Here is a 25,484-nt window from a genome sequence, read left to right on the forward strand (position 1 = left end):
TCAATGATTGAATATGTATACATTCTTAGGAATTCTAGTTGAAAGTTTTGTTTTTGAAAGTCTTCCTTGTATAGGTTAATTTTCTCGAGGTTAATTAACCTCCCCAAAATCACGTATTTTGGAGGTGGTTATTAACCACGAAGAGGTAGTTATTAACCTCTATGTCTATATAAGGACTCCTTTTGGCTTTGTAAGGGGACTTTTGGTTTTGAAAATAAGGGAACACTATGCTGAAATTTTGATTGAGAGATAAATTCTGGAAAGTATGTACACTTTTTATCTCTAAAATTGAAAAATCTCTATTATCTTCTTGGTGCAAGGAAATGAAATGAGATGTGCTTTGGGTTTCTTATTCTAAAACCAAAATTGTTATATGTTGTAGTAGACATTCTCATGGTACTGTGCAAGTGTTTATGAATAATGAATGTGCTTGGTAATACTGGTTGCTTTCAAGCATAGTTCTTGATCACCTTTGTTATCGTTCTTGTTTACTCAAGAAGGTTGTAAGGGCGTGTGGTGCATTCGTCCTGAACGGCTTTCTCCTGATCTTTGAAGTTTTAGATTCTTTATTCGAAAAACCCTTTAAAAATCATATCATACGAGGGAGCTGCCCCTCTAAACGTAGAGGAAGGCCGCATACCAAGAGCCTATCCAACTGTTGTGAACGGTTCGCCACACACTCCATTGGGCAAATTCTACTGTGACAAATCTGTTTACCAACACACACCCATCAAGATGAAATTGTAAGTTGTTTGAAGCACTCAGAGACATTGAACCCATGGCCTCATCCATCTTGTTCTTGTGCTGCAAGGTTTGAAAGGTACTTTGAAAAACTGGCTACACTTCATCTAAACAAGAACACAAACCCTTTGAATAGAGAAGTCGTGTCATGGTAGTTGCCCATGTGTGATAGTTATGTGGGTTTAAAGGAACTAGACAAGAAGAGGTCTTGGCCATTTTTTTTAGAAGGTGTTTGTTTTGATATAGTTTTGGTCTACTAATATAAATGATAGAAACAAGAATAAGAAACACCCCCCACAATGCAAAAAATTGAACCCCAGATGCCAGAAAGAATGTGTATACAAGTAAGAGCAAAAAATTCCTTAAATTCAATATCATGTGTACCTTTGAAATTTTTTGATGAAAATGACGGAGAATCAGAAGAGAGCTCGAAAAGACCTTTCTAACGCTTTTTCCAAATCGAAAAATAGAGCAAAATTGAGCAAGTTATGCCACGTGGAATACAAAAAGATCATCAAAATTCACCAGTAAAAATAGGTACCATGCTAGAAAAACAACCATAAAAACCTTGGACAGATGCATACATCTTGGATTTAGCTTTCCGACAATATCTTGTTTTCCGAAAAATGTTAACGTATGCTCTAGATATTGCCAAAAAACCAACAAGTACTCTAGAGGCAAAAAAAGGTCTTAAAAACACCCCTTAGGTCAAAAAATTAAACCCCTTGATCGTAATAGGACCCCTGTTTGGCAAGGAGGGGGCTAGTGGCCCATGAGCAGCGTGGGAGCAAAGGTGGCAGCGGAGCAGCACACAAGCGGAGAATGGGTGGCAGCACCTCTTTTAAACCGAGCTGCATTAAAAAAAATGAAAAAATACTTTTTTTTAAAAAAGATTATGCGATTTTTTGGAAGTGTGTGTCAAGGGTCGTTTGTTTTTTACTTGCTCTGAATCCAACCGTGAGGTCCATTTGGACTCAAAGTGCTCGAAATTTCAAGAGACCTCCCTATTTCCACAAAAGATGTCCAAAAATTACCAGATTTGATCCAACAAACCCTTGTTCTTGCTTTCTTTAATAAACTCAAACAAGCTGCAGCAAATCTAGCTGTGATACTATGAAGGATTTGATAAGAGCAAATCCACAAATCCTGTAGAACACCTGCATGCAATAACCTGCCACAGAGAAGAAAAAGACAATAGAAGACAAGGATTTGGCTCTAAAATATGCAAAAGTATATTATTAGACAAAAAGAATGAGTAAAAATATACAATGGATCAATCCTTATAGAAGGAGATTATAAACCTAAAAGAGAAACCCTAAGAGGTAAATGACATTTAATAATTAATATTTTATTATTAAATGGGAATGCATGTGCATAAAATGAAATATTAAGTAGGGAGTAAAGGTAATTTAATAAAATAAAATAAATTAATCCTTTACTCTAACAATTATGATGCTTATTATTTATGGAATTTTCTTTTGATGATAGCAAGGCCCCTCATGTGAAGGAAATAATGAAAATTTGTTATAAGCTTGGGTTGGCGTTACACCAAACGGTTAACCTATTAATGCCTGATACAACCACTAGACTTTGTTAATGTTGTGGCTTCGATCGAATTGAATTGCTCTAGATTTAATCTCCAATGGTTATTGTTAAATGTTATTGCATTTGATTAATCATCAATTAGACATAAATATAATGTCTAATGGTTATTAACTTACCATAACCAATATTGATTAACATTGAGACATGTCTCTTCTACTCCTATATATATACATTTGAATTTTCTCTTGGAGCACATAAAAATATGGAAGTGTTATTATATTTGTAGAGATCATTTCCCTCAACATGTATCAGAGCTAGGCTGCAAATATAAACTCAACACTACCATTGATATAAGGAGCTCTGCTGTTGTTTATAACTCTATACTTGATGGATGATTGGATCATATTGACCTTCTCAAATCCTATGGAATTCATTGGTCATATGCATTAAAACCTTGTTGTCCTATGTAAAATCTGGCAGGTACGCCTAGAGAAATTTCTTGACTCCAAATTCTGCAAGATTAGTGAAGTTCAATTGTTTTCCATTAGTTTGAAGATCTAAACAATAAACAATGGCAGTCTGTAAACAAGTTATCAATTAATAAGGAGAGATGAATTAAAACTAGTAGGATTCATGAACAATTAAAAGGGATTTAAAGAAGAGTTAATAGAGTTAACCAGTGATGAATCCAATTAAGAAGAAAACACTTCAGCACGACCGTGAGAAACCCTGATTTTAACGTGGGTTGATGCATAATCATAATCATCAAGGTGGAGGTTCTGATTATTATGCCACATATGAGTTGAAGAATTTGGGTGTCCATTTGAGGGGGGAAATTCATCCTTCCATTACCAGTAATTTCTAGCACATTGTCACCAAACAATGGTGTTGTGTAACATATCAGATGTCGGATTGAAATTGGGGGCTCAATCTCTTTGTTTATGCAGATGACATTCTCCAAATGTTTGCCTAACAGATCGGGTTGTGTGCAGATGTGTGTCAACCTCATATGTGCGTGCTCTTGATTTGGATCGGATCAAGCTCGGATAACGATGCAGATGAGATCAAATGCTGCTCTCAGATTGTTGAGGTTAGTTGTACCAATGTGGGGTCTACTGGAGCACCTAGGAGGGATCACTGATTTAGATCAACGAGGATGTAAGTTGATCCGCTATCAATGATGGAAACTCATGCTCAGGGATCGAGTGTTTGGGCAACCTCATCAATCAGAGGAAGCCTGACTAGGCATGATGATCCCATCATATTTGATACTTTTTACTTCATAAGTAAAGTTCCAAGACTATCTGCGTCGGCCTTGATTCAAGATGTGTTGAGAAGAAATGATTGTGTCTATAATTTTGACTGGTCCTATGATAACTCAATATAGGAGTGGGAACTCACGAAGATTGCATGTACCGATGAGAGTCTATTCATGAAAACACTCAAAATACCTAGTGGCAATCCTATTACAAGTGTATCCCATGTAGGAATGGAAACAAAGAATCATTGATTTGAATACTTTCCCATAAGTTGGATATCTAGAGTCAACTATATAGTAGTCTACCAACGAACAAGAGAATTATTCAAATATACAACCAAAACGATAATTCATAGCCCAATCAACACTTTGCGATAAAGAGCACGTATAAAGAATAAAAATATTTAGCTTTACCATCAGCGATTACTCCAATAGTTAGAGCATTAGGACAATTGAAACAATAAAGATTAGAATTTCATATGCAAATTAATATTCATTCCATTGAATTAAGAGGAGCATCTATGTACTGAAGTCTTAATGTTGAACAAAGAGTTTGCTATTAAAGAGAGCCATATGTGGTACTGAAATCATACATTTGGATAAGACCAATATATCTCTATAGTCAGTGACACTCGTATTTAATGTTGTCAAGCAAATATAACCCTATCATTGCCAAAGATCATTATTGAGTGAATTATATACAAAAGTTTATTGATGCCTTATCAAATGAATTGTTAAATCAGTCATTGAGACAAAGGGAAAACTCATGTCAGGAACAAGAAGCCCACGTGAAAGCACCTCATCCTCCGATGAATGATCACAAGAATCGCTTGTTAGTCCCTCTGTCCAAGATGGACCAAAAATCGATTGATAATAACAAAGACAGTCTGTCATTGACTAGTCCCAATGATAGGAAATTTTCATTTGAAACAAAATGAATTGGTTGCTTAATGTAAATGTTATTGCCTACAATTCTAGTTGGAATAAGTTGAGGGTGTCTACATGACTAAATACTCAATTTGGTAGAAATAATCACAATATTCTATACACAAGAAGCAACTACTTTATATTGGAATTTTCTAGAGATAGATTGTCTCCCATATTTTTAGAAACCTAGTGACCATTGAATGGGCAGTTGAAGTTATAGAGGATTTCGCCAATGTTTAGAGTTCATTACAACCATGTATTGTAGGCTATAGCAGACCACGGTCATTATCAGGGGATCATAAAGTAGTACAAAGCTCTATTTTGAAGTCACATTGATAAATAGGGTGATGTTATGGAAACTCCCAATGCCAATAAACCTCATGGATGACCCCAAAGAGAATATTCTTTTAGCCGTGAGTAGTTTCAGCATCAAACATTGCTTAATAGACAAATCTGAGCATATTGTTGTGAACCCAATTATTGGGTAAGAAGAGTTTTCCATCATAAGCATTATAAGTAACTAACAAAGACTATGATACATCATTCTTCAATGTGTATAAAGTAGATCAGTTCCTACATTCCTTTGTTGTGACCTACTATGATGAGAAAAGATCACATTCTTGAGTATATTTAGTGGTGGAACGAGCATGAGATATAGAGGACCATTAACAAAGATAGCAGGAATATAGTTCGAAAGGGATGAAGAACCTAATTTACTAAACATCTACTCCAACTAAACATGTAGGGTACAATATTTGTGAAGCATTACATGTTGAGCTAGCATTGATAGAGGGTCCAAATAAATCAAAGGCATCCCCTATACATCCATTGTGAATTCAACACCTAATGGCACGTAACCAATGTATGGACCCAAGTGGTATGTTCTAGCCATCCACTACCAGCAATGTCATAGATAGTCTTTCATATATGATGTGATGCAAAATTGTTCAAATGATAAAAGAGAGGGAATTTTATATTGTGGTGGAGATAATAACCAATGTTCCATTCCCAGCTAAACCAACTTTAGAGGGGAGATGTTCCATTCTCAAATAAACTAAGAAGACATTTTATGATTTGGTGTCGATGGACCTTCATGTGCAGATAAGTATTTCTTATCCTTGAGTATTACATGTATCTACTCATTGTAGTCTCTCTCGTATTTGTATTTCCATACATGCTATAAAGAGCTATTTTCCTTGATCTTTTCCTTTGTCTCTAAGGATGTTCTTGCAAGAAAAGAAGATTGGTATGTACACATGTTACCAAATATTGTGTAGAAGTCAATCTTATGACAGTAGCTCCAAAGAAATTTTGATCTAGAACTCATTGGTCATCTAATGATCATGTTGGATAAGTGAGGCTCTTGAAGATCTTTGATGATTGAGATTATGAGTATCCTTCTTTAGCAAGAGGGAACGTGACAATTCATTTGAGGCAACCTTGGACAAAAAGAGGGAGTGGATAGAGGTTAACCTAAGAAAGTATGACATCTGACACTTCATCATAGGTTACTTTAAACAAGGAACTCATAAGTTGATAATAAATTCAAAGGGAGTTTTGACACTTTATTATAGGTAACCTTGACAAGGAGGTCAAAAGGTTAGTGTTTCTTCGTGAAGAAGAAGTTCCAAGTGCAATCCCTCGGAAGAATGTGAGAGAAGTTTGAGGTGAAAACTCTTGTTCCACCCTCTAAGAGCAGCTATGGTGGATCCACCCTCTGACATGATTCATGGTGGATATCATAAGAGTTACTGTTTTGCATATGTGGATTATGTCATGAAAGGTGACGATCTTCCATTGATGTATTTGTGAGGTCGCTATTGTAAGGTGACAATCTTACCAATGACTTGATCTGTTATCATGATACACTACATTAAGTTGTTGCCCCAAATTGTGTCGGAGATCATGATAATGAACGTACCATGATAGACTACATTAAGTTGTCCCTGGATGTGCCAGAGATCACGATACTACATTTGTTGTTCTCGAGTTCTTGATCTATTATCGTGATAGACTTCATTAACTTCTTGTCGCAGAGTGTGTCGAAGATCATGATAACTAATGTATCACAATAGACTTCATTAAGTTGATGTCTCGGAATGTGTCGAAGATTGTGATACTTATCATAATGGAGACTACTTTGTTTTCCCTGAGATCAAGGTTGTTATCTAATAGACTACATTCAATATTGTCCCAAAGTGTGCCGGAAATCGTATAACTCATATCTTTCTAGGATATGATATTCTTGTTGATAGACATCTTGGTGTTGATGCTAGTGCTCATATCACAAGAATTGGAGATTGATAAGATTGTTTAGAATCAGATTACTATTTTGTTAGATGGTTGTGTTGTTTAAATTATCCCTCACTAAGAGGGAGTGTTGGTGGTGGAATAGCATTAGTTGGATTATATCTGATTTGATGGATATACGTTGATATCCTTAGACATGTCATTTCAAAAATATCATATTGAGATGATATATGCTTGAGAGCATAATGTGTTCTAAATGTGTTATATAACAATCCTCCCTAGCTAAAAGAGAGTGTTAATGTTGTAGCTTCAGTCAGATCGAATTGATCTAGAGTTAATCTTCAATTGTTATTGGTTTAACATTATTGCATTTGATTAATCATCAATTAGATGCACACACATGTATGTGTATTGTTGTAAATAATGTCTAATGGTTATTAACTTACCATAACCAATATTGATTAGCATTGAGACTTGTCTCTTCTACTTTTGTGTGTGTATATATATATATATATACACATATACATATACATACATACATACATTTGGATTTGCACTTGGAACACACAAAAATATGGAAGTGTAATTACATTTGCAAAGATTGTTTCCCTTAACAAACTTATAGAAGATATAGGAGATTGTTAAACAATGTCGTGAATTTCGAAAGGGACACTGACCCACTGCCAACAATTCCTTTCCCAACGTCACTCGTCACGGCCTGTGTGGATTCAAACTTGTGACCAGGCTTTGACACTTGTTAGAAGTTAGGGTTGTCATTGCACCAAAAGATTGACCTCTTAATGCCCAATACAACCACTAGACTTAATAGGAAGGAGGCTTTAAACCATGTCGCGAATATCACAAGGGATGCTGACCCACTACCAATAGAATTATTGAGATATTCTCAGAACATTGAAAGATAACTTTAGCTTTCTTAAACTCAACCTATAATTTATTCAAATAGGCGCAAAGTTGAGAGATCATTTGAGGTTGCGGAATTGCTTTTTCTTTTGCTATAGCCATACAAACAATCCACATTAAAGTAGAATGGTGCAGAAAAACCACAATCGCGTTTCTATGGGCCTTACATAATTCTGAAGAGAGTTGGAGAGGTTGCATATGAATTGGAACTCCTAGCAAGTAGCAAAATACATAATGTGTCTCGTGTCTCATGCCTCAAGAAAGCACTTGACCAGCATACAGTTGCTTCTCTAGGAATCGCCCCTAGTTGATGAGGAAGGGAATTGAGTACTAGTTTTTGAAGGTATTGCTAATGGAGAGAGACAAAGTTGAGAAACAGGGTAGTTTGAGAATATCTAATGAATGAAGGACTTACCCTTTAAGGATGCTACTTGGGAAGGTGAATGGACTCTATGACATCCCGATTTTTAATTGCTGAAGGGAGAATTATAAGATCTCTTCTAGTCTAGATTGTCAATAAACAATTGAATAAAATACTAGCCTTTTAACCCTCTAGGCTAAAGCATTGAGAAAACAAAGGGGTTATGGTAATGATATGTTGAACCCTTGGTATTTGGTCTTTGATTGTTGTCATTGATGTCAATAATGAAATTATAATGAGCATGTGATATGCTTAACATCATGTAATTATCTTATTTGGTATTTTTCAATATTGTTCAAAACATATTCAAGATAGACACTAAAGTGTTATACGATTAACTCTTAATGTTCACATTGGTTTAGAAAATGGTTTATAAAAAATAGTTTTGGTCTATGAGAAAGTCGACAAGGTTTTTTATTAGATAGACCCCAACTATCATATCTTTTTGGAAAGGTCTCTGAGTTGGCTAAAATGGGTCTTTGTTAGTTTTTGCATGTCACATGTACTGAAAGGAAAAGTCTGTTTATCAAAAACAGTTACCAAATTGTTATGACAGTTTTAGCAATTTTGAGCGGTTTTGGTCTAATGAAAGTTTGGGTTATTTACTTGCCTCAAAAATTTTGACTTCCTTGGTTTATAAGTAGAGGATACATTTCTCTAAAACATCCAACAGGTGGTTTTGACAAAAGATGCAAGATTGTTGTGGAATTCCTTGTAGACAGAACAGTTTGCAAGCAGATTTTTAACAGCAAAGAAGAGGGTAATGCTTTATGTTCCTATTTTAGTATTTGTGATTTGATTTTCATTGCAGAAGTTTATCAAAGGTAGAAGAAGGGTTATATATTGCTTCTTCATTCACTCATCAGTATTTGATCAGATCTTTTAATGGAAAAAGAAAATATATTTGGATATTGGATGTTTTGAGGAGAATAGAAGTATATTCTACATTATGTTTTCAACAAGAAGTTGGAACTAGTGATTCATGATTTGTGTTGTAACAGAGACGATCCTCTGATTTTATATCTCATATGTTCATTTTGGAAGTTGATGTTTCTTGTATTCATGAAGTTGGTGCTTCAGGTGTAAGGGATTGGTGTTTCTTGAAATTGGTGTTTCTAAAACAGGGTGTTGGTGTTTCCCAGAGTTGTAGCTCTAAAAAATTTGCTTAAGAGGCCAATAAAGTTTCCAATTCAAAGTGGTTTTTTATCCAAGGTTTTCCACGTTAAAATATTGTCACTTTGTTATTCATTAACTATCTTGCTCATGTGTTAAATTTTTATAGCTTGTAATTGTTTCAAGTTTTGAAAAGTATTTTAAACTACTAAGTCACCCCCCCTCTTAGTGGTGTTTGTATTCCAACAAGTGGTATGAGAGCAAACTTCCCTATATCATGTTTAACAACTTTGGATAGATTTTGGTGGAGTGGAATAGTTATTTTTTATGGCTCAAGATAGTTCTTCAAAGGTTCCTATTTTTGATGGATCAGAGTATGCTTTTTGGGAAGTAATGATGAAAACATATTTGTTATCTATTAATGTTGATGTTTGGGCTTCAGTTGTTAACGGTTATAAAGTTCCTAATACTTTACCTACAGATCCTGATGAAAAGAGGAAGTACAAAACTGATATGAAAGCTAAATTTGCTGTACTTAACAGTTTATCTAAAGATGTTTTTTGTTAATGTAATGCACTACTGTTCCTCTAAAGAAGTATGGGACAAATTGAAAAACACATAGCATGGTAATGATAGAGTTAAAGAAGCCAAGATACAACATTTGGAATCAAGATTTGAAGACCTTAAGATGGGTAATGATGAAAAGGTAGAAGACTATCTCCTTAAGATAATTGAAACTATAAATGGCATAAGAGTACTTGGTGAAAAAATTGATGATATTGATATTATAAAGAAAGTTTTGATATCTCTTCCTAATAAATTTGATTCTAAGATATGTTCTATAGAAGAAACTAGATATGTTAACAAGTATACAATGGAAGATATTCATGGAGCACTTATAGCTTATGAAATGAGAAAGTTTGGCAAGGAGGAATCCACAAGCAAAGAAGCAGCATTCAAGGTGGAAATGAAAGTGAAGCAAGTCTCATTAGACTTAGAAGATCTTGATGTTCTTGAAGCGCATTTATCAAGGAAATTAAATAAAGGAGCAAGTAAATACAAAAGTAAACTTTCTTTCAAATGTTTTAATTGTGGTAAAATAGGACACTGCATCTAAATGTCCTTATAATAGTCATGATGAAGTAGATGATGAGAAATCAAGTAAAAAGAAAATCTATAACAAAAAGAAGTTATTTAAGAAGAAAAAGAGTTTGATTACTAATGTATCAAATAGTGAATCTAGTAGTTTTGAATGTGATGAAAATGAAGTTTCATTCATTGCTATAGAAACTACTTGTCAAGAATCAGATAGTGATGATGATGTTGAACTTGTTGAGGCTGATTTAGAATGTGAATTTCTTTATGCACTTAAAAAGATCAAGGAATTAAAAAGGAATTTAATTGTTCAAAAAAATCAATTCTTAAAAGAAAAACAGAATTTTGAAAAAGAAATCAAGGACTTAAATCAACAAGTTATAGAATTGAAATTACAAGTTGAGGAACAAAAGAGAATTGTCTTTGTCAATAAGGAAGAGTTAAGTTCTAAAGATCAAGAATGTACAATGTTAATGAATGAAGTAGTATCATGTAGAAGAAAGTTTAGAAAAATATGAGAATACTACTTTGGATGATATGTTAAGGAAACAAAGAAGAACTTATGCTCTAACAAGAATTGGTTTTGAACTTGGACAATGTTCTAGTGACAAGAAAGATAAATCTTTATTCGAGATATTTAAATTTGAAAATAAGGATACAAATCAGAATGCTACCACTTCAAATGCAGGTAAAAATGCAAATTTTAATCAGATTTCTAATGATAAAAATCAGGTTATATCAAGCACTTCATTCATGGGTAAAAGATACTCAAACAAGTTCACTTCTTTCTTTGATGGGTATTGCTTCATGTGTCGTCAATCTGGACATAGAATAAGTAATTGTAGATACATGTCAAGGAGGTATTCAAAGTTTCATTTTGGTTATTCCTTTCCTAAAATGAATGGTCTAAGATGTTACAAATGCAATCTCTTTGGTCATGTTATGAGTAATTGCAAAACTAAGTCAATTCAGAATGATCAATCTTATGCTATTCTACAAGTTGATAAAGAATTTTGATACTAAAGTGACTAAGATATGGAGGCCTAAGATTAATAAGTCTATGTTTGTTCAAATGGCTCTACATTTTGAAGAAAAGGAATTGTGGATAATTGATAGTGGTTGTTCTAGACACATGACAGGAGATAGAACAAAGTTTGACAAATTGATTAACTACAAAGATGGCAATGTTAGTTTTGGTGATGATTCTTCAAGGCAAATTAAAGGTTTGGGTTCTTTGATGCTTAGTGACAAAATGTCCATTCATGATGTGTATTATGTTGATGGATTAAAATACAATCTTCTAAGTGTTATTCAAATTTGCGATCATGGATATGAAATTGTTTTTGATAACCATGGTTGCCAAATCAAATTAAAATCTGAACGGTTGCATCAGGTAAAAGATCTAAAGGGAATGTATACAATTTAAAAGATATCACAAATACTATCAATCATGAAGATGTTTGTCTTATGGGATAGGTGAATGAAAGTTGGTAATGGTACAAAAGGCTTGGGCACTTGAATTTTGACATTCTTGGTAAAAGTTAGTAAGTATCAGAAAGTAAGGTATGCCATGTATAAGTAAGCCAAAGAATGTTATTTGTGAAGGGTGTCAACATGGTAAACAAAGGCATCTTTTCCTTAAAAAGAATATTTTGCTTCTAAACCATTGCAATTAGTACATATTGATTTATGTGGTCCTACAAGGACAATGTCGTTAAATGGTGAAAAGTATTTCATGCTTTTTATAGATGATTATACAAGAATGACATGAGTAACATTCATAAAGCATAAATTAGAGGCATTTAACAAGTTCAAGATTTTCAAGAAAATGGTTGAAAATGAGTCAGACATGAAGATTAAATGCTTACGATCAGATAAAAGTGGTGAGTTTACTTTAGATGAATTTGTTGATTATTGTGAAAAAAATGGCATCAAAAGACAATATGCAGCATCCAAGACACCTCAACAAAATGGAGTTGTTGAGAGAAAGAATCGAACACTGAAAGAAATGGCAAGGACTACGTTAGATGAATCCAAATTGCCAAACAGGTATTGGAAAGAAGCAGTTCAAATAGTAGTATATATTTTTAATAGGGCACAACTAAGGGTAAAAACTAAGTATACTCCTTATGAGTTATGGTATGGACATCCTGCATCTATTAAGCATTTTAGAATTTTTTGAAGTAGATGCTTCATTAAGAATTTTGATGATAAAATAGGAAGCTTTGATTCAAGATGTGATGAAAGAATCTTTTTAGGATATTCTTCTCAAAGTAAAGCTTACAAATGTTTTAATAAAAGGTTGAATAAACTTGTTGAAACTGTACATGTGAAAGTGAAGGAAGTTGTGTAGGATAAAAAGGAAATAAGAATGGATAATACTTTCCTACAAGGCAGTGCTAAAGACTTGAAAGAAGTAGATAATAAAGTTGTTGAAGGTGAAGATGAGTTGAAAGATCAAATAGAAACACCAGAACCCACAAGTACAAAGGCTATAGGAACAAGATCTCAAGAACAAATTGTAGGGGATAAACATGTAGGTATTCAAACGATAACAAGAACTACATCTAGTGAATGCGCTAATCTCTGTTTGTTATCACAAATTGAACCTAATTTATATAAAGAAGCTAGTATGGATGAGTTTTGGGTTAATGCTATGAAAGAGGAACTAAGTCAAATTGAAAAGAATAAAACTTTGGAATTACTACCTCGACCTAAATACAAAAATGTAATAGGTGCTAAATGGATCTTTAGAAATAAACTTGATGAAAATGGAAAGATATCAAGGAACAAGGCTAGATTGGTTTGTAAGGGTTATGCACAAATAGAAGGTGTGGACTTTGATGAAACTTTTGCACCAGTGGCTAGAATTGAAGCAATTAGAATATTTCTTGCATATTCAGCTTTCAAGGGCTTTAAAATGTACCAAATGGATGTTAAAATAACATTTCTTAATGGTTATCTTGATGAAGAGGTTTATATGGATCAACCTGAAGGATTTGAAAACAAAGACTATTCTAATCGTGTCTACAGGCTAAAAAAGACTCTTTATGGTTTGAAACAAGCTTTGAGGGCTTGGTTTTCTAATTTGGATCAGTATCTTATCAAAAATATCTTCAAAACAGGTGGTGTTGATAGCAATTTGTACATATATGGTACATGTGATGATGTTTTCATTGTTCTTGTTTATGTTGATGATATAGTATTTGGATCCAATTATGATGCTTTAAGTCAAGGTTTTTCAAAGCTTATGCAATCTGAATTTGAAATGTCCATGCTTGGGGAACTATCCTATTTTCTTGGGTTGCAAATTTCTCAGTTGGAAAATGGTATATTGTTATGCCAAACTAAGTATGCAAAAGAAATGTTAAAGAAATTTCATATGAAAGATTGTAAGCTTATGGGAACACCAATGATAACAAGATGGAAACTTACTAAAAATAATGATTTTCCTAATGTTGATCAAACTACTTGCAGATCCATGATTGGTACTTTACTATATCTCATAGCTTCAAGGCTTGAAATCATGCATGTTGTATGTTTGGTTGCAAGGATTCAATCTTCACCTAAAGAATCTCATGTTATGGCAATTAAAAGAATTTTCAAATATATTCAGGGTACTTTGAATTATGGGATTTGGTATCCTAAATATGAAGATTTCAGATTTGTTGCTTACACTGACTCAGATTGGGCAAGTTGTCTAGATGAAAGAAAAAGTACTTTAGGAGCAGCATTTTTCTTGGGTAACAGGCTATTGTGTTGGCATAGTAAGAAGCAAGAATCTACTACACTTTCTACTACATAGGCTGAATATATATAGCCGCATGTTCTTGTTGTCAACAATTTCTTTGGTTGATTCAAACTTTATTAGATATGAAAGTAATAGTGTCTAAACCAGTTCCTATCTATTGTGATAATCAAAGTGCAATCAGTATTTCTAAGAATCCAGTTCTGCATTCATGCATCAAGCACATTGATGTTCGTTATCATTTCATAAGGGAACATGTCTTGAATCGTAATGTTGAATTATAATTTTTTCCTTCTTCAGATCAACTTGCTGACATATCTACAAAACCTCTCAAGAGCCATATTTGGAGGGTTAAGAACAAGATTGAGAGTTTTATCCCTCTCTTCTCTTGCATAAGTTCATAAATGAGTGATAGGTTTTAGGGGGAGCATATTTTGCTTATCTTTTTGCTATACCGAAACTTTGGTATATCTCCTTTGTCATTGATGTCAAAGGGGGAGAAAAATGAAAATGAAGATGTCTACATGATGGATATACAGATACAAGTATAGATACAAGATATACAGGTACACATGGATATACAGGTCGAGTTGGTATTGACATCAATGCCAAAGGGGGAGTATGTTGAACCCTTGGTATTTGGTCTTTGATTGTTGTCATTGATGTCAATAATGAAATTATAATGAGCATATGATATGCTTAGGATCATGTAATTATCTTATTTGATGTCCTTCAATATTGTTCAAAACATATTCAAGTTTTAAGTGTTATACAATTAACACTTAATGTTCACATTGGTTTAGAAAATGGTTATAAAAAATAGTTTTGGTCTATGAGAAAGTTGACAAGGTGTTGTATCAGATAGAGCCCAACTATCATACCTTTTTGGAAAGGTCTCCAAGTTAGCTAAAATGGGTTTTTGTTAATTTTTGCATATCACATGTATGGAAAGAGAAAAAAATTGTTTATTAAAAGCAGTTACCAAATTGTTATGACAGTTTTAGCAGTTTTGAGCAGTTTTGGTCTAATGAAAGTTTGGGGTATGTACTTGCCTCAAAAATTTTGACTTTCTTGATTTATAAGTAGAGGATACATTATTCTACAACATCCAAGAGGTGGTTTTAATAGAAGATGCAGGATTGGTGTGGAATTCCTTGTAGACCGAATAGTTTGTAGGTAGATTTTTAACAAAAAAGAAGAGGATAATGCTTTATGTTTCTATTTTCCTATTTGTGATTTGACTTTCATTGTAGAAGTTTATCAAAGGTAGAAGGGTTATATATTGCCTCTTCATTCACTTATATCAGTATTTGATCAGATCTTTTAATGGAAAAAGAAAATATATTTGGATATTGGATGTTTTGAGGAGAATAGAAGTATATTCTGCATTATGTTTTCAACAAGAAGTTGAAACTGGTGATTCATGATTTGTGTTGTAATAAAGATGATCCTCTGATCTTATATCTCAAATGTTCATTTTGGAAGTTGGTGCTTCTTGTATTCATGAAGTTGGCGCTTCAGGTGTAAGGGATTGGTGTTCCTTGAAAGTGGTGTTTCTAAAACAGGGTGTTGGTGTTTCCCAAAGTTGTAGCTCTAAAAGATTTGCCCAAGAGGCCAATAAAGTTTCAGATTCAAAGTGGTTTTTTACCCTAAGGGGTTTTCCACGTTAAAATATTGTGTCACATTGTTATTCATTAACTATCTTGCTCATGTGTTAAATTTTTATAACTTGTAATTGTTTGAAGTTTTGAAAAGTATTTTGAACCACTGATTCACCCCCCCTCTCAGTGGTGTTTGTATTCCAACATAATAATCTAATCAAATAAAGAGGCTAAAAGCTATGGTTGTATTAAAAGAATTTAATTATGCCTTTTCCAACATAAAGAAGGGGCCACTTAATTATTACTAAGTGATTTTCCTCTTGGGGAAAAGTGAAATTATTAAAGAGGTAATTAATATGATTAGAATGCCTAAGTTGAGCCCTTGGAGAATTTTGGTGCTTTTTGGTGGCTAAGAAATCAATGGAGTTGATTTTTTCCATTCATTCTGTGCATTCAGTTTGGAAATTGTCTCTTTTTCCCGTGAGGATTGATCTTCATTTTTCAGGATGAAACCCCTGAAATTAGAGGGTTTTGAGATCACCCCAAGCTTATTTTAGGTTCTTTCAATGAGCAACACAATACAGAGCAGCCGCAGCAGACATTGAGGTCATATTGAATTCTGATTTTGGGCAAAAATAAGATAAAAGGCTACAGGAAATTAAGGCACCATTGAAAAGACAGAATTCCTTGAAGAATTTGTAGCTCTTGCAACTCCCCAGTTCTCAGCTCTCAAGGAAGTTATAAATAATTAAAATTGCAGATCTGCACTTATCTAGTCAATCTTCCATATCAGGTGATCAAGTCAATGGTAAATAGTTTCAGTCTTGGAATAGTCATTCACAAACCCTGAACATGTAATTTGTTTCACAATCTCAATCAAGGATACTTGATTGCCAATGCCTCTATTGTTCATCTGTATTTCTTGGGTTTTATTTTAGTGTAATAAATCAAATTTTTATTGCTGCGAATTTTACAATAAGTTCCAATTAAATCCAAGGAAAGAATATCTCAATGCTAGTGATATTGTTGCAAGAATAGAGGTTCCATAGGGAGTATGGAGAGCCCCATTTATTGTAGGCCACCTGTAGACCCAAAAATAGATTACCTGATATCGTGGTCTATACAACAGAGTTTAATTTAATAAACTAATTACATTAGAATCTACCAATAATTTGCAAGAATAGTAGCAGGGAGTGATTAATACCATCCATCTGGCATAAAGCAACAGATAGGTTAAAATACATGAGCAATCAGATATTTTAATGCTAAGGTAAGAAAAGAAAGCATTACAAATTTTGCACTTATGCAAATCACTCTCACAAGTACAAATTACCCTTGCAAATCTTTTAAGTTCTGAACTAGTTGTAGCATCAACATCTTAGTATTGCTACTGTGCATTTTTTTTGTCAAGAGCTAAGCATTCAATCAAATGCCACAAATATGCAGATGTCAACAACATATCTAGTAGGAAGTTGACCTTAGTTTTTCTTATCAGGCTTCTTAACTGGAACACGGCAACTATCTCAAACAATTCTTGGTTTCTGCACATGTCAGCACTCTCTGGATTTGACGAGCAGCTCAAATTGTTTAGTGGAGTCATAGCTGATGTAGAGCCAGCCCCATAAAAGTTATAAGTATGATGTTTGAATGCCACAAGTAGCATGTTTGAATACCTTATCAGGTTCAATTAAATGTCACACAATTTGGAACATTAAAAATCTTGAAAAAAATTCAGAAAGAAAAATATGAATCAACCGAAAATTGAATTTTATGCCATCTACCAAAGAATATACTACTGAAAGTACATGTTTTTGAGCATTTGTAACTTTAATCACGAAGCTGAAACTTTGCTTGAATCACTATAGGGTGAAGATTTATGTTGAGAACTGTTGCTTTTATGGTTCAAAGGAACACACATACATGGGCTTCATGCTTGCCAAGGTTTGAACCTAGGCTATGCGATTGGAGAAGGGGTATCTCAATCACTGGAGTCAGATCACAACCTGATTAACATGTCATTTGCTATTGGGACCCATGGTATGCTTGTGCTGCTTGCCAATATAATTTGATCTTCAATGCATTGAGATGAGTGATAGATCAATGAGTTGGTAGGCAGTGAGATGAAATTCTAATAGACCCTGGGCTCTGCCATCCATACATCAGAGGTGCAACTGCATATTCAAACTCGGAGACAAATCTATTGCTAATAGTCATTATGTTTTGATTATCAATAACGAGGACATAAAAAATGAAATGGAAAATTTCAAAATAGTTGGCTCGTTTAAAGTTAGTCTTCATACTTATTAATGGCATTGTTATTTATGTTATCCTAAGGCCCTTGCATTGAATGATAGGGCCGTCTTGAATTACTGTAGGTTCTTTTCAAAAAAGAATTACTTCTATATTAATTTTATGGCATATTGATCATTGTCAACTGTGAACGTCAATGGTTTTACAATTTCAGGAATTTCTTGGACCATCACTTCTGTTTGCTTCATTTGGAGTTATTTCACTGCTCTCACTATTGTTTGTCACCTTCTATGTTCCTGAGACAAAGGGACTGAGCTTGGAAGAAATAGAATCACAGATTTTAAAATAAAGACGTTGATCAACCAGGGCTCGAGGGATTAAGAAAATGCAGAGAAGTAATCTTTCTGTAAGGGTGTAATGTAAGGTGGACTTTTTATAGACTCCAGTTTAATTATGACTTTTTTATCCAAATTTTTATTTTTCCAAAGCATTTTGTATAAATTTTAACCTACAATTTGCAGATTTCTTTAATATCGAACGTGCACTCTCATTTTTGTAATCTTAAGACAATTATGAAATGTGCCACTCTTGTCCTCAAAGCTAAGGAAATTGCCTTCCATTACCCTTCATATCTGATAAATAAGTTTCTACAGCCATTGGATGCTTTGATTTGAAAATCTAACTGGGTTCAGTGTTTGATGTAGCTGTAGTAGTGAATTTTTTTTAGATAAGAGCTGCTTTAATCTACTTTTTCAAAGCTACTTCTTGGTGGGTGTGCTTTAAGATTGATCACCTATTTTGGTCATTGACGGTAATCAAAATGATTTGTCTTCTTTATTCCAATTGTTAGTGATTGTATTTGTTATTTTAACAAAGAGAAATTGTAATTAGTCTAATTCCCACATCAATTTTCGTGGTCGGTAGCTATCCTTTTTCTGGGGGTAATTTTAAATATTTTTTAAGGGTTGGATTGTTTGCATTGCTTTGCGCTTCTGGATCAGAATGTATGGTATGTTTGAATTTCAGTTGAAAACATCAAGAAAAAAGTCCTCTCCAGCCAACGCTTGACAGGGAAAATTAAAATTCTATGAACTAATTGGATTTTATTTGTAATTTAGGAAAGAAAGGTAAAGGTAAGGAGGGTTCCTGGCATATGAAAAGCTTTATTCAAAAGGGAAAGTAAAGGGGAAAATGCAAACCAAAGGAAGAATTTAGATTTTTTAATGACAGATAGTTCTTTTTTTATTAATTAAAATATTAAATATTAAAGTTAAATATTCACCAAAAACAACTATTCATAAAAAAAAATATGAATTTAATTAGTGGGTTAATATATTTATATTTATTGAAGTGTATATTATTAGTTTTTGCTGTAGGCACGAAACTATAGCATTCAATGCACTTACTTTTTAATTTGTTTGTCCAATTAGAACACTTTATTATTCAATTACTTTTTGAGCTATAAAGTTTTCGTATTTATTAAATTTAAAATAATTTAACACAATGTATTTATTGACAATTTGATTGGTGATTTTGTGCTGCAATAGTTGTTTGTCCAATCAAAACAATTTATTATTCAATTAATTTTTGCAACTATAAAGCTTTCATTTATATTATATTTGAAAGCACTAATAATTCAGAAAATATATTTGTCTTTATTTGTTTGTCCAATCAAAACAATTTATTATTCAAATTTGTTTTAAGTATAAAGTTTTCATTATATTATATTTGAAATAATTCATAAAAATATATTTATTGACAAATTGACTTGTTTTGTATGGCTTTTAATTATTTATATACAAAATGCAACATATTATTTTTGATACTTTAATACATTTTATTATTGCATAAAATTCATATTATTTTCTTCTATCGGCAAGAATTAGATGCTTTGCATCCTTGTTAATAATATAGTTGGCAAAAATTCAACAGTTTGAACATTAGATATTTGATTATGTATCAATAGTAAATAAAATAAATTACATCATTATTAAAAAATAAATTTAACTAATTTTAAATATATATAGACTAAATTTTGAGATGGATGCAACTATCCTCTCAACAAATCGTCAATTCGTACTAAAAAACTAGCATTATGCATACATACCATACATCTTTGACATAACAAATGGAGTAAATGGAGAATACTTTGTCAGGAAAGCATACCTGACTTCATCCTATACAATTTGATTGATGAAAATTCATCACACGGAATGCATGATTTAGTTTTAAAAGACAATCCTTTTATAATTATATACTTATTAACTTTTTTAATTACTATTATTTTATATTATTTTTATTCTCATTTTAAAATTATTATCCTAAATTATGTGTTATTGTATGAAAATTTTATTGTTCGTTTGACATGATCACAGGGTGAAATTGTTTTCAGGCACTCAAAAACAATGTTTTTCCCACATCAATGGAGTTCAACTTAAACTAGGAAGATTATATTGCTCATTTGACAGGATCATGCGAATTAACGTGCATTGCAAGATCACGAATCGAAAATATCCCATGAAAATGACTTGGCACGTCACAAGATCGCGACAACTCAACATCGCAAGGTCACAAGGTCATGACTTTATGATGTCGAATGAGCAAAAACCTATTGCTTTGATAAGCCAGCTCATTCGATGAAGTTCCTTCGATGCACAAAACTGCACAACATCGCAAGGTCACAACAAGGAGTCCCTTTGCTTCAAACAATCATGTGATCCTATGCAAGCATGAAAATGCACCACTGTGGTCGACCTGCGAATGTCAAATGAGTAGAAAGATATGCATTTGATATTTGACTAGTGAATGTCAAATGAACATAAAGATATTCATTTGATATTTGACTCATTTCATGTAGCCCCTTCCGATGCACAAAGTTGCACAACATCGCAATATTGCAATAAGGAGTCCCTTCGCTTCAAACAATCATGTGATCTTGCACAAGCACGAACACACACCATAGTTCCTGACTTGCAAATGTTGAATGAGTAGAGAGATATTCATTCGATATTTGACTCATTCAATGTAGCTCCTTCAACACACGAAACTGCACAACATCATGAGATCACAAGGAGTCCCTTCGCTTCAAACAGTCTTGTGATACTATGTAGGCACGAAAATGCTCCATCTTTTTCGACCTACAAATGTTGAAAGAGCAGAAAGGTATTCATTCAATATTCGACTCATTTGATGTATCTCTTTCAATGCATGATACTACATAATGTTTTTGTGCACCCCAAAATTCCTAAAATTGTACAACTATAAATGGTTGAAAATATGTCAAATTTTTCTTCAAAAAAGTATGTTTATTTGAGGTATTTGTTATGCTTATATAATTTCACATGTATATAGAGGAAATCTTGATATACATTTATTTAAATTATTTTTCTTAATGTACTATTATTATTTTAAACAAATAAACATTTAACATGTTCAATCATACCCATTTGAAAGAATCTTATTTATTTTTAAAAATATTATGTTAATAAAATATAGATGGAAAAAGAGAAACAAAATCTATTTTTCAATCATCAATAACCATTTCTCCTATAAAAGATCTTTGAACCACAAACAGGACCAAATATATACATTTTCTTATCAATTTGTTTCTGCTGAAATTCAAAAACAAATACTAAAGAAGTAGAAAGTGGTAGATTATAATATTGACTGTGCATCTCTAGAAAAAAGATCTATAAATGCATCAATCCTCTTCTGATTTATCTCTTTAATAAATATCAAAATTTCCAACCATTTTCTTACAATCTTTTTTCAAAATATTTAATAGAAGATCTCTTCATGCATAATGAATCCAAACTTAGCACAATTGCCCATTCTGTGTTAAGAACAGAAAAATGATAGGAAAGAAGAGGTTCCATGACATGCAAATCATGAACAGAAAGCAAGATCCAAAGAGGCAACATTGGAGGTTTTCAAAGCCATGGCATTGGATCCCAATGATGTAGCCAACTGTCTTCTCAAGCCAATCTTATTGAAGCATCTGGGTGAAATGGTCGCAACTCTAAGTTGTCTTAACACAAATCTATGACCCCCTCTTGCAAAGAGCCTATCCTCAGCCAAGATCTAACAATCAAAACTAGTTTGTTTTCATTGTAATGCATTCAATCAAAATGAAAATTTACATTCAATAAATTACACTAAGAGATCTAAACCAATTTAATCAAATAAATGAAATCGTAGAGATACTCATTCAATCACTCTTATGAATATTTTCTATCCTGCTCTGTTGACTACTCCATTTCATCTATTGAACGCTCCATTTCTAATTTTTGTTCCTCAAAACTAAAAGCAAACAACAATATTGATTTAAAATTTTGGGTGGGATTTAAAATTATATTAAAATTGGGCAGGATAATGGAATTTCAAGATAATGGTACAGATCAAAAATTATGTTACCGTCTTGACTGTTATCCTATTTGATATGGGATGATATGATATATTAGCATGTCTTATAACATGCATACATGGACGATTTGTCAAGAGATTAGCTAGTCCCTTTTGAGATCACATGGATATTATATTATTAACTTGTTATGAACCAATCATAACATGTATCATCTTCAAAATATACAAATTTCTAAGTTTAAAATTTGATAAGTAGGACATAGTTTTTACAAAATATATAAAGTGACATTAAAATTTGGAGAGTAAGCATTCGTTGCATCACTTTGTAATATATTTCATTTTAATCAACTTAGTATCTAACTACAACTAAAAAGAGAGTTCTCTATATATATTTCAGAACTAAAATGATGGAAATATTGTCTCTATCCATTTTTTTCTAATCTGGTAATGTATAATGATTGTTTCATATAGTGTTGTTCAATATTGCATGGACAATAATACCCGACTTTTGGTATTACAATAACAATAATTTACAACTAAATATCAACATCTATGTTAGAGATACTTCAGCTTCCAAAAAGTTGTGATCTCTACAAAAGGATTAAAATAGTTATACATTACAGTCATCTAGGTTCCATAAAAATTTCCAAATTAAGTTAATGAATACAATTCAACAATTAGAGATTTGAGTTTAAAGTTTGTAAGTGCATTTGAATTTTAGTTCCATGTATTTATGAGAGAATCAAAAAAAGCTTGAGAAACACAAAAACAATAAAAATTGGTAAAACATTGTATTTGAGATCATTGAAATCAGTGGTAGAACTATTAGGAATTGAAATTGGTGATAGCATTGAATTCTTATAGTTCTAGTTATTTTTTACCTTACCTTTTTTAGGGGAAATATAATTAAAACCATTTATTAAAAGGGAGCAGAGAATCTCATTTTAGATTGCTTTGGTTTTATTGCATATAGAGGATAATATTAGATCAAATTATATAAAATAGTGGTACTTTTAGTGCATTCAACTTGCAAATATGATACATTTTTTTCAAAACAATCTGATGTAGAGATAATAAACAGATTCTTATTAATTTCTTTTATTGCATTTTTTTCAAAGATTATTGGATCTCTTTTCCCTTATTTTTTTCTTTTTATATTCTTTCAAGTCATATATTTTGCTCTAGAGTTTTTGTAGGTTAATGTTTGTGGCAGTAGATTGTAGTTAAAATGTTTAAAATTGTGAAATACACTATGTACCCCTTTTAGAGAACCAGATTCCCTAATTTACTATTAGAATTGTAGATTTATACATAGTATTGCTACATTGATATTTTATAATTTTTGCATAAAAATAGGGAAAGCGGATAATATTTTCACAAAAGGTAATTAGCTTTCAAAATAACTTTAAAAATCATCACAACATTGAGATTTTGAAGTTTTCTAAATTAAGGTCATATTTTTTATTTTTATAAAAAGGCAAATCTTTGTATTAATAAAAATGATTGGACTACAGTTTGTGAGTGCTTAAAAGGAAAATAATTACACATTATGAAATTTCTACATATGATTCAAAATCAAATGGAAGTCTTGAGTTTTTTACTAAGAGCCCTCTTAAACCACTTATAATATAGATTTGTTTAGTGGTGGAATGGAAGAGGGTAGAATAGGTCAATACGCTTCTATTCACGCTACTAAAGCATTGAAAATATGTGTGTTAAGAAAAGATGGAATCTCTTAAATATGATTTATTTTTTGAATCCGAATTAGATTAGCAAGGCCTAAAGGAGAAAGGGTGCTAATACTCAATTCGAATTGCGGAAAGGAATACAATATAAGGAAATGCACTATAAGCGCGTGTGTGATAAAACTGAACTAAATGATTAAATAATGTAGATCTAGATGTTAAACAAATACACAACCTAATTAAGATGTAGATTTAAACCAAAAGTATGAAAGGATATGAAATATGAAAGACTCACCTTAAAATGCACAAAGGAGGATGTATTTAAGCTATGAAAATAGAAGATTTGGGTCTGTTTTCGAATATCTTATCATAGATTTCCAAGGAAATGACAAATCAAAAAAAAACCTAGAAACTATTTTTTCTAAAAAGTAGTAGGGTCTATGTTGACCTAATTGTAACTTGACTAGCTAGGTTTTTGTGAGGTTGTCGTGTACCAAGTCCATTGTAAAAAAGTTGAACCAAATTCTTAAAAAAATTGTTAGGAACTTATTTGTAAATCCGCAATCATAATTCCACTATCTCGCTCCTACACATAAATGAAGGGTTTTTGTTGTTTGGTGGATGAGGGCTTACCTTGGTCAAGCCCTAGATTGAGGAATCAACCTTGAATTGAAATATAATTGATAAAGGAAGTGCTTGCATGTGATAAGAGTAAACAATATCAAATGAAAGATACAATTACCTCCATGGATGCAATTGCATTTGACATGTGATGAAGTATGTAAATGTAATAGCCTTGACTCAAAGAATCCATAAAGAAATCAAAGAAGCCAAAATCTCATGTATGAAAAATGTATGTGACACGTCATGATGAATAATAGAAGAGCTTGAATGGATTGGAATGATAGATCTTCTCCTTAGAGCCAAACTACACTACCACCTTGAAGGAAGAAGCTTGATGCAAGAAGGAGATGCTTGGACTTGAATGCTTGAAGATGCTTTCTTGAAGAAGAATGCATTGATCTCTTTCTTGCTTAAGGATTCCTTGTAAAAATGACATGTGAAAATGAATCCTTTAGACCTCTTTTTATACTAGTTTCGGGTGGGAAAACAATTCAAGCTGATAGGGGAGCAAAACAAATGAATTGGAAAACTCGATACACTTAAGGCCTTATACCCCACAAACATTGGGGACAAGGTTGACCTTGACTAGAGAAAGTTGACTTGGGTTGACCTTGACCCAATGGAGGGAGAAAACATGCCTCATAAGGTTGAGAAGGATTACAGATGGAACTGGAAGATACCAGGCCTACTATGAGCTATGACCAAAAATGTGGCAAAGCAACACCTAGAAGACCATGCCAAAAGATGAGGAATGAAAAATAAGCATGAGATAGATTAGAAAAGGGGAAAAAAGAGACCAAAACCACACTAGTGGAGAGAGAAAATAGGCCTCGAAAGGCCCAAAAGGATTGTAGATGGAATTGGAAGATACTAGGTCTACCAAGAGCTATGACCAAAAAGGTGTCAAAGAAACACCTAGATGACCATGCTAGAAGGTGAGGGA

General features: G+C 32.7%; 1 protein-coding gene across 1 annotated transcript in view; it reads left to right on the top strand.

The window, feature by feature from the left end:
* The window catches only part of LOC149544373 (D-xylose-proton symporter-like 2), a 205,550-nt gene extending 187,003 nt beyond the window's left edge, over window positions 1–18,547 (top strand). Inside the window, exon 14 of the mRNA XM_089798807.1 lies at window positions 18,085–18,547. Within this exon, the coding sequence (XP_089654933.1) occupies window positions 18,085–18,219 (135 nt within the window). The 3' untranslated portion in view covers window positions 18,220–18,547. The remainder of the gene's footprint in view (window positions 1–18,084) is intronic.
* The last annotated feature ends 6,937 nt before the right edge of the window (window positions 18,548–25,484 follow it).

This window comes from Cupressus sempervirens, chromosome 8 (genome assembly GCF_028749045.1).
Source record: "Cupressus sempervirens isolate cs-2001-9-10 chromosome 8, ASM2874904v1, whole genome shotgun sequence".
Lineage (NCBI taxonomy): Eukaryota > Viridiplantae > Streptophyta > Pinopsida > Cupressales > Cupressaceae > Cupressus > Cupressus sempervirens.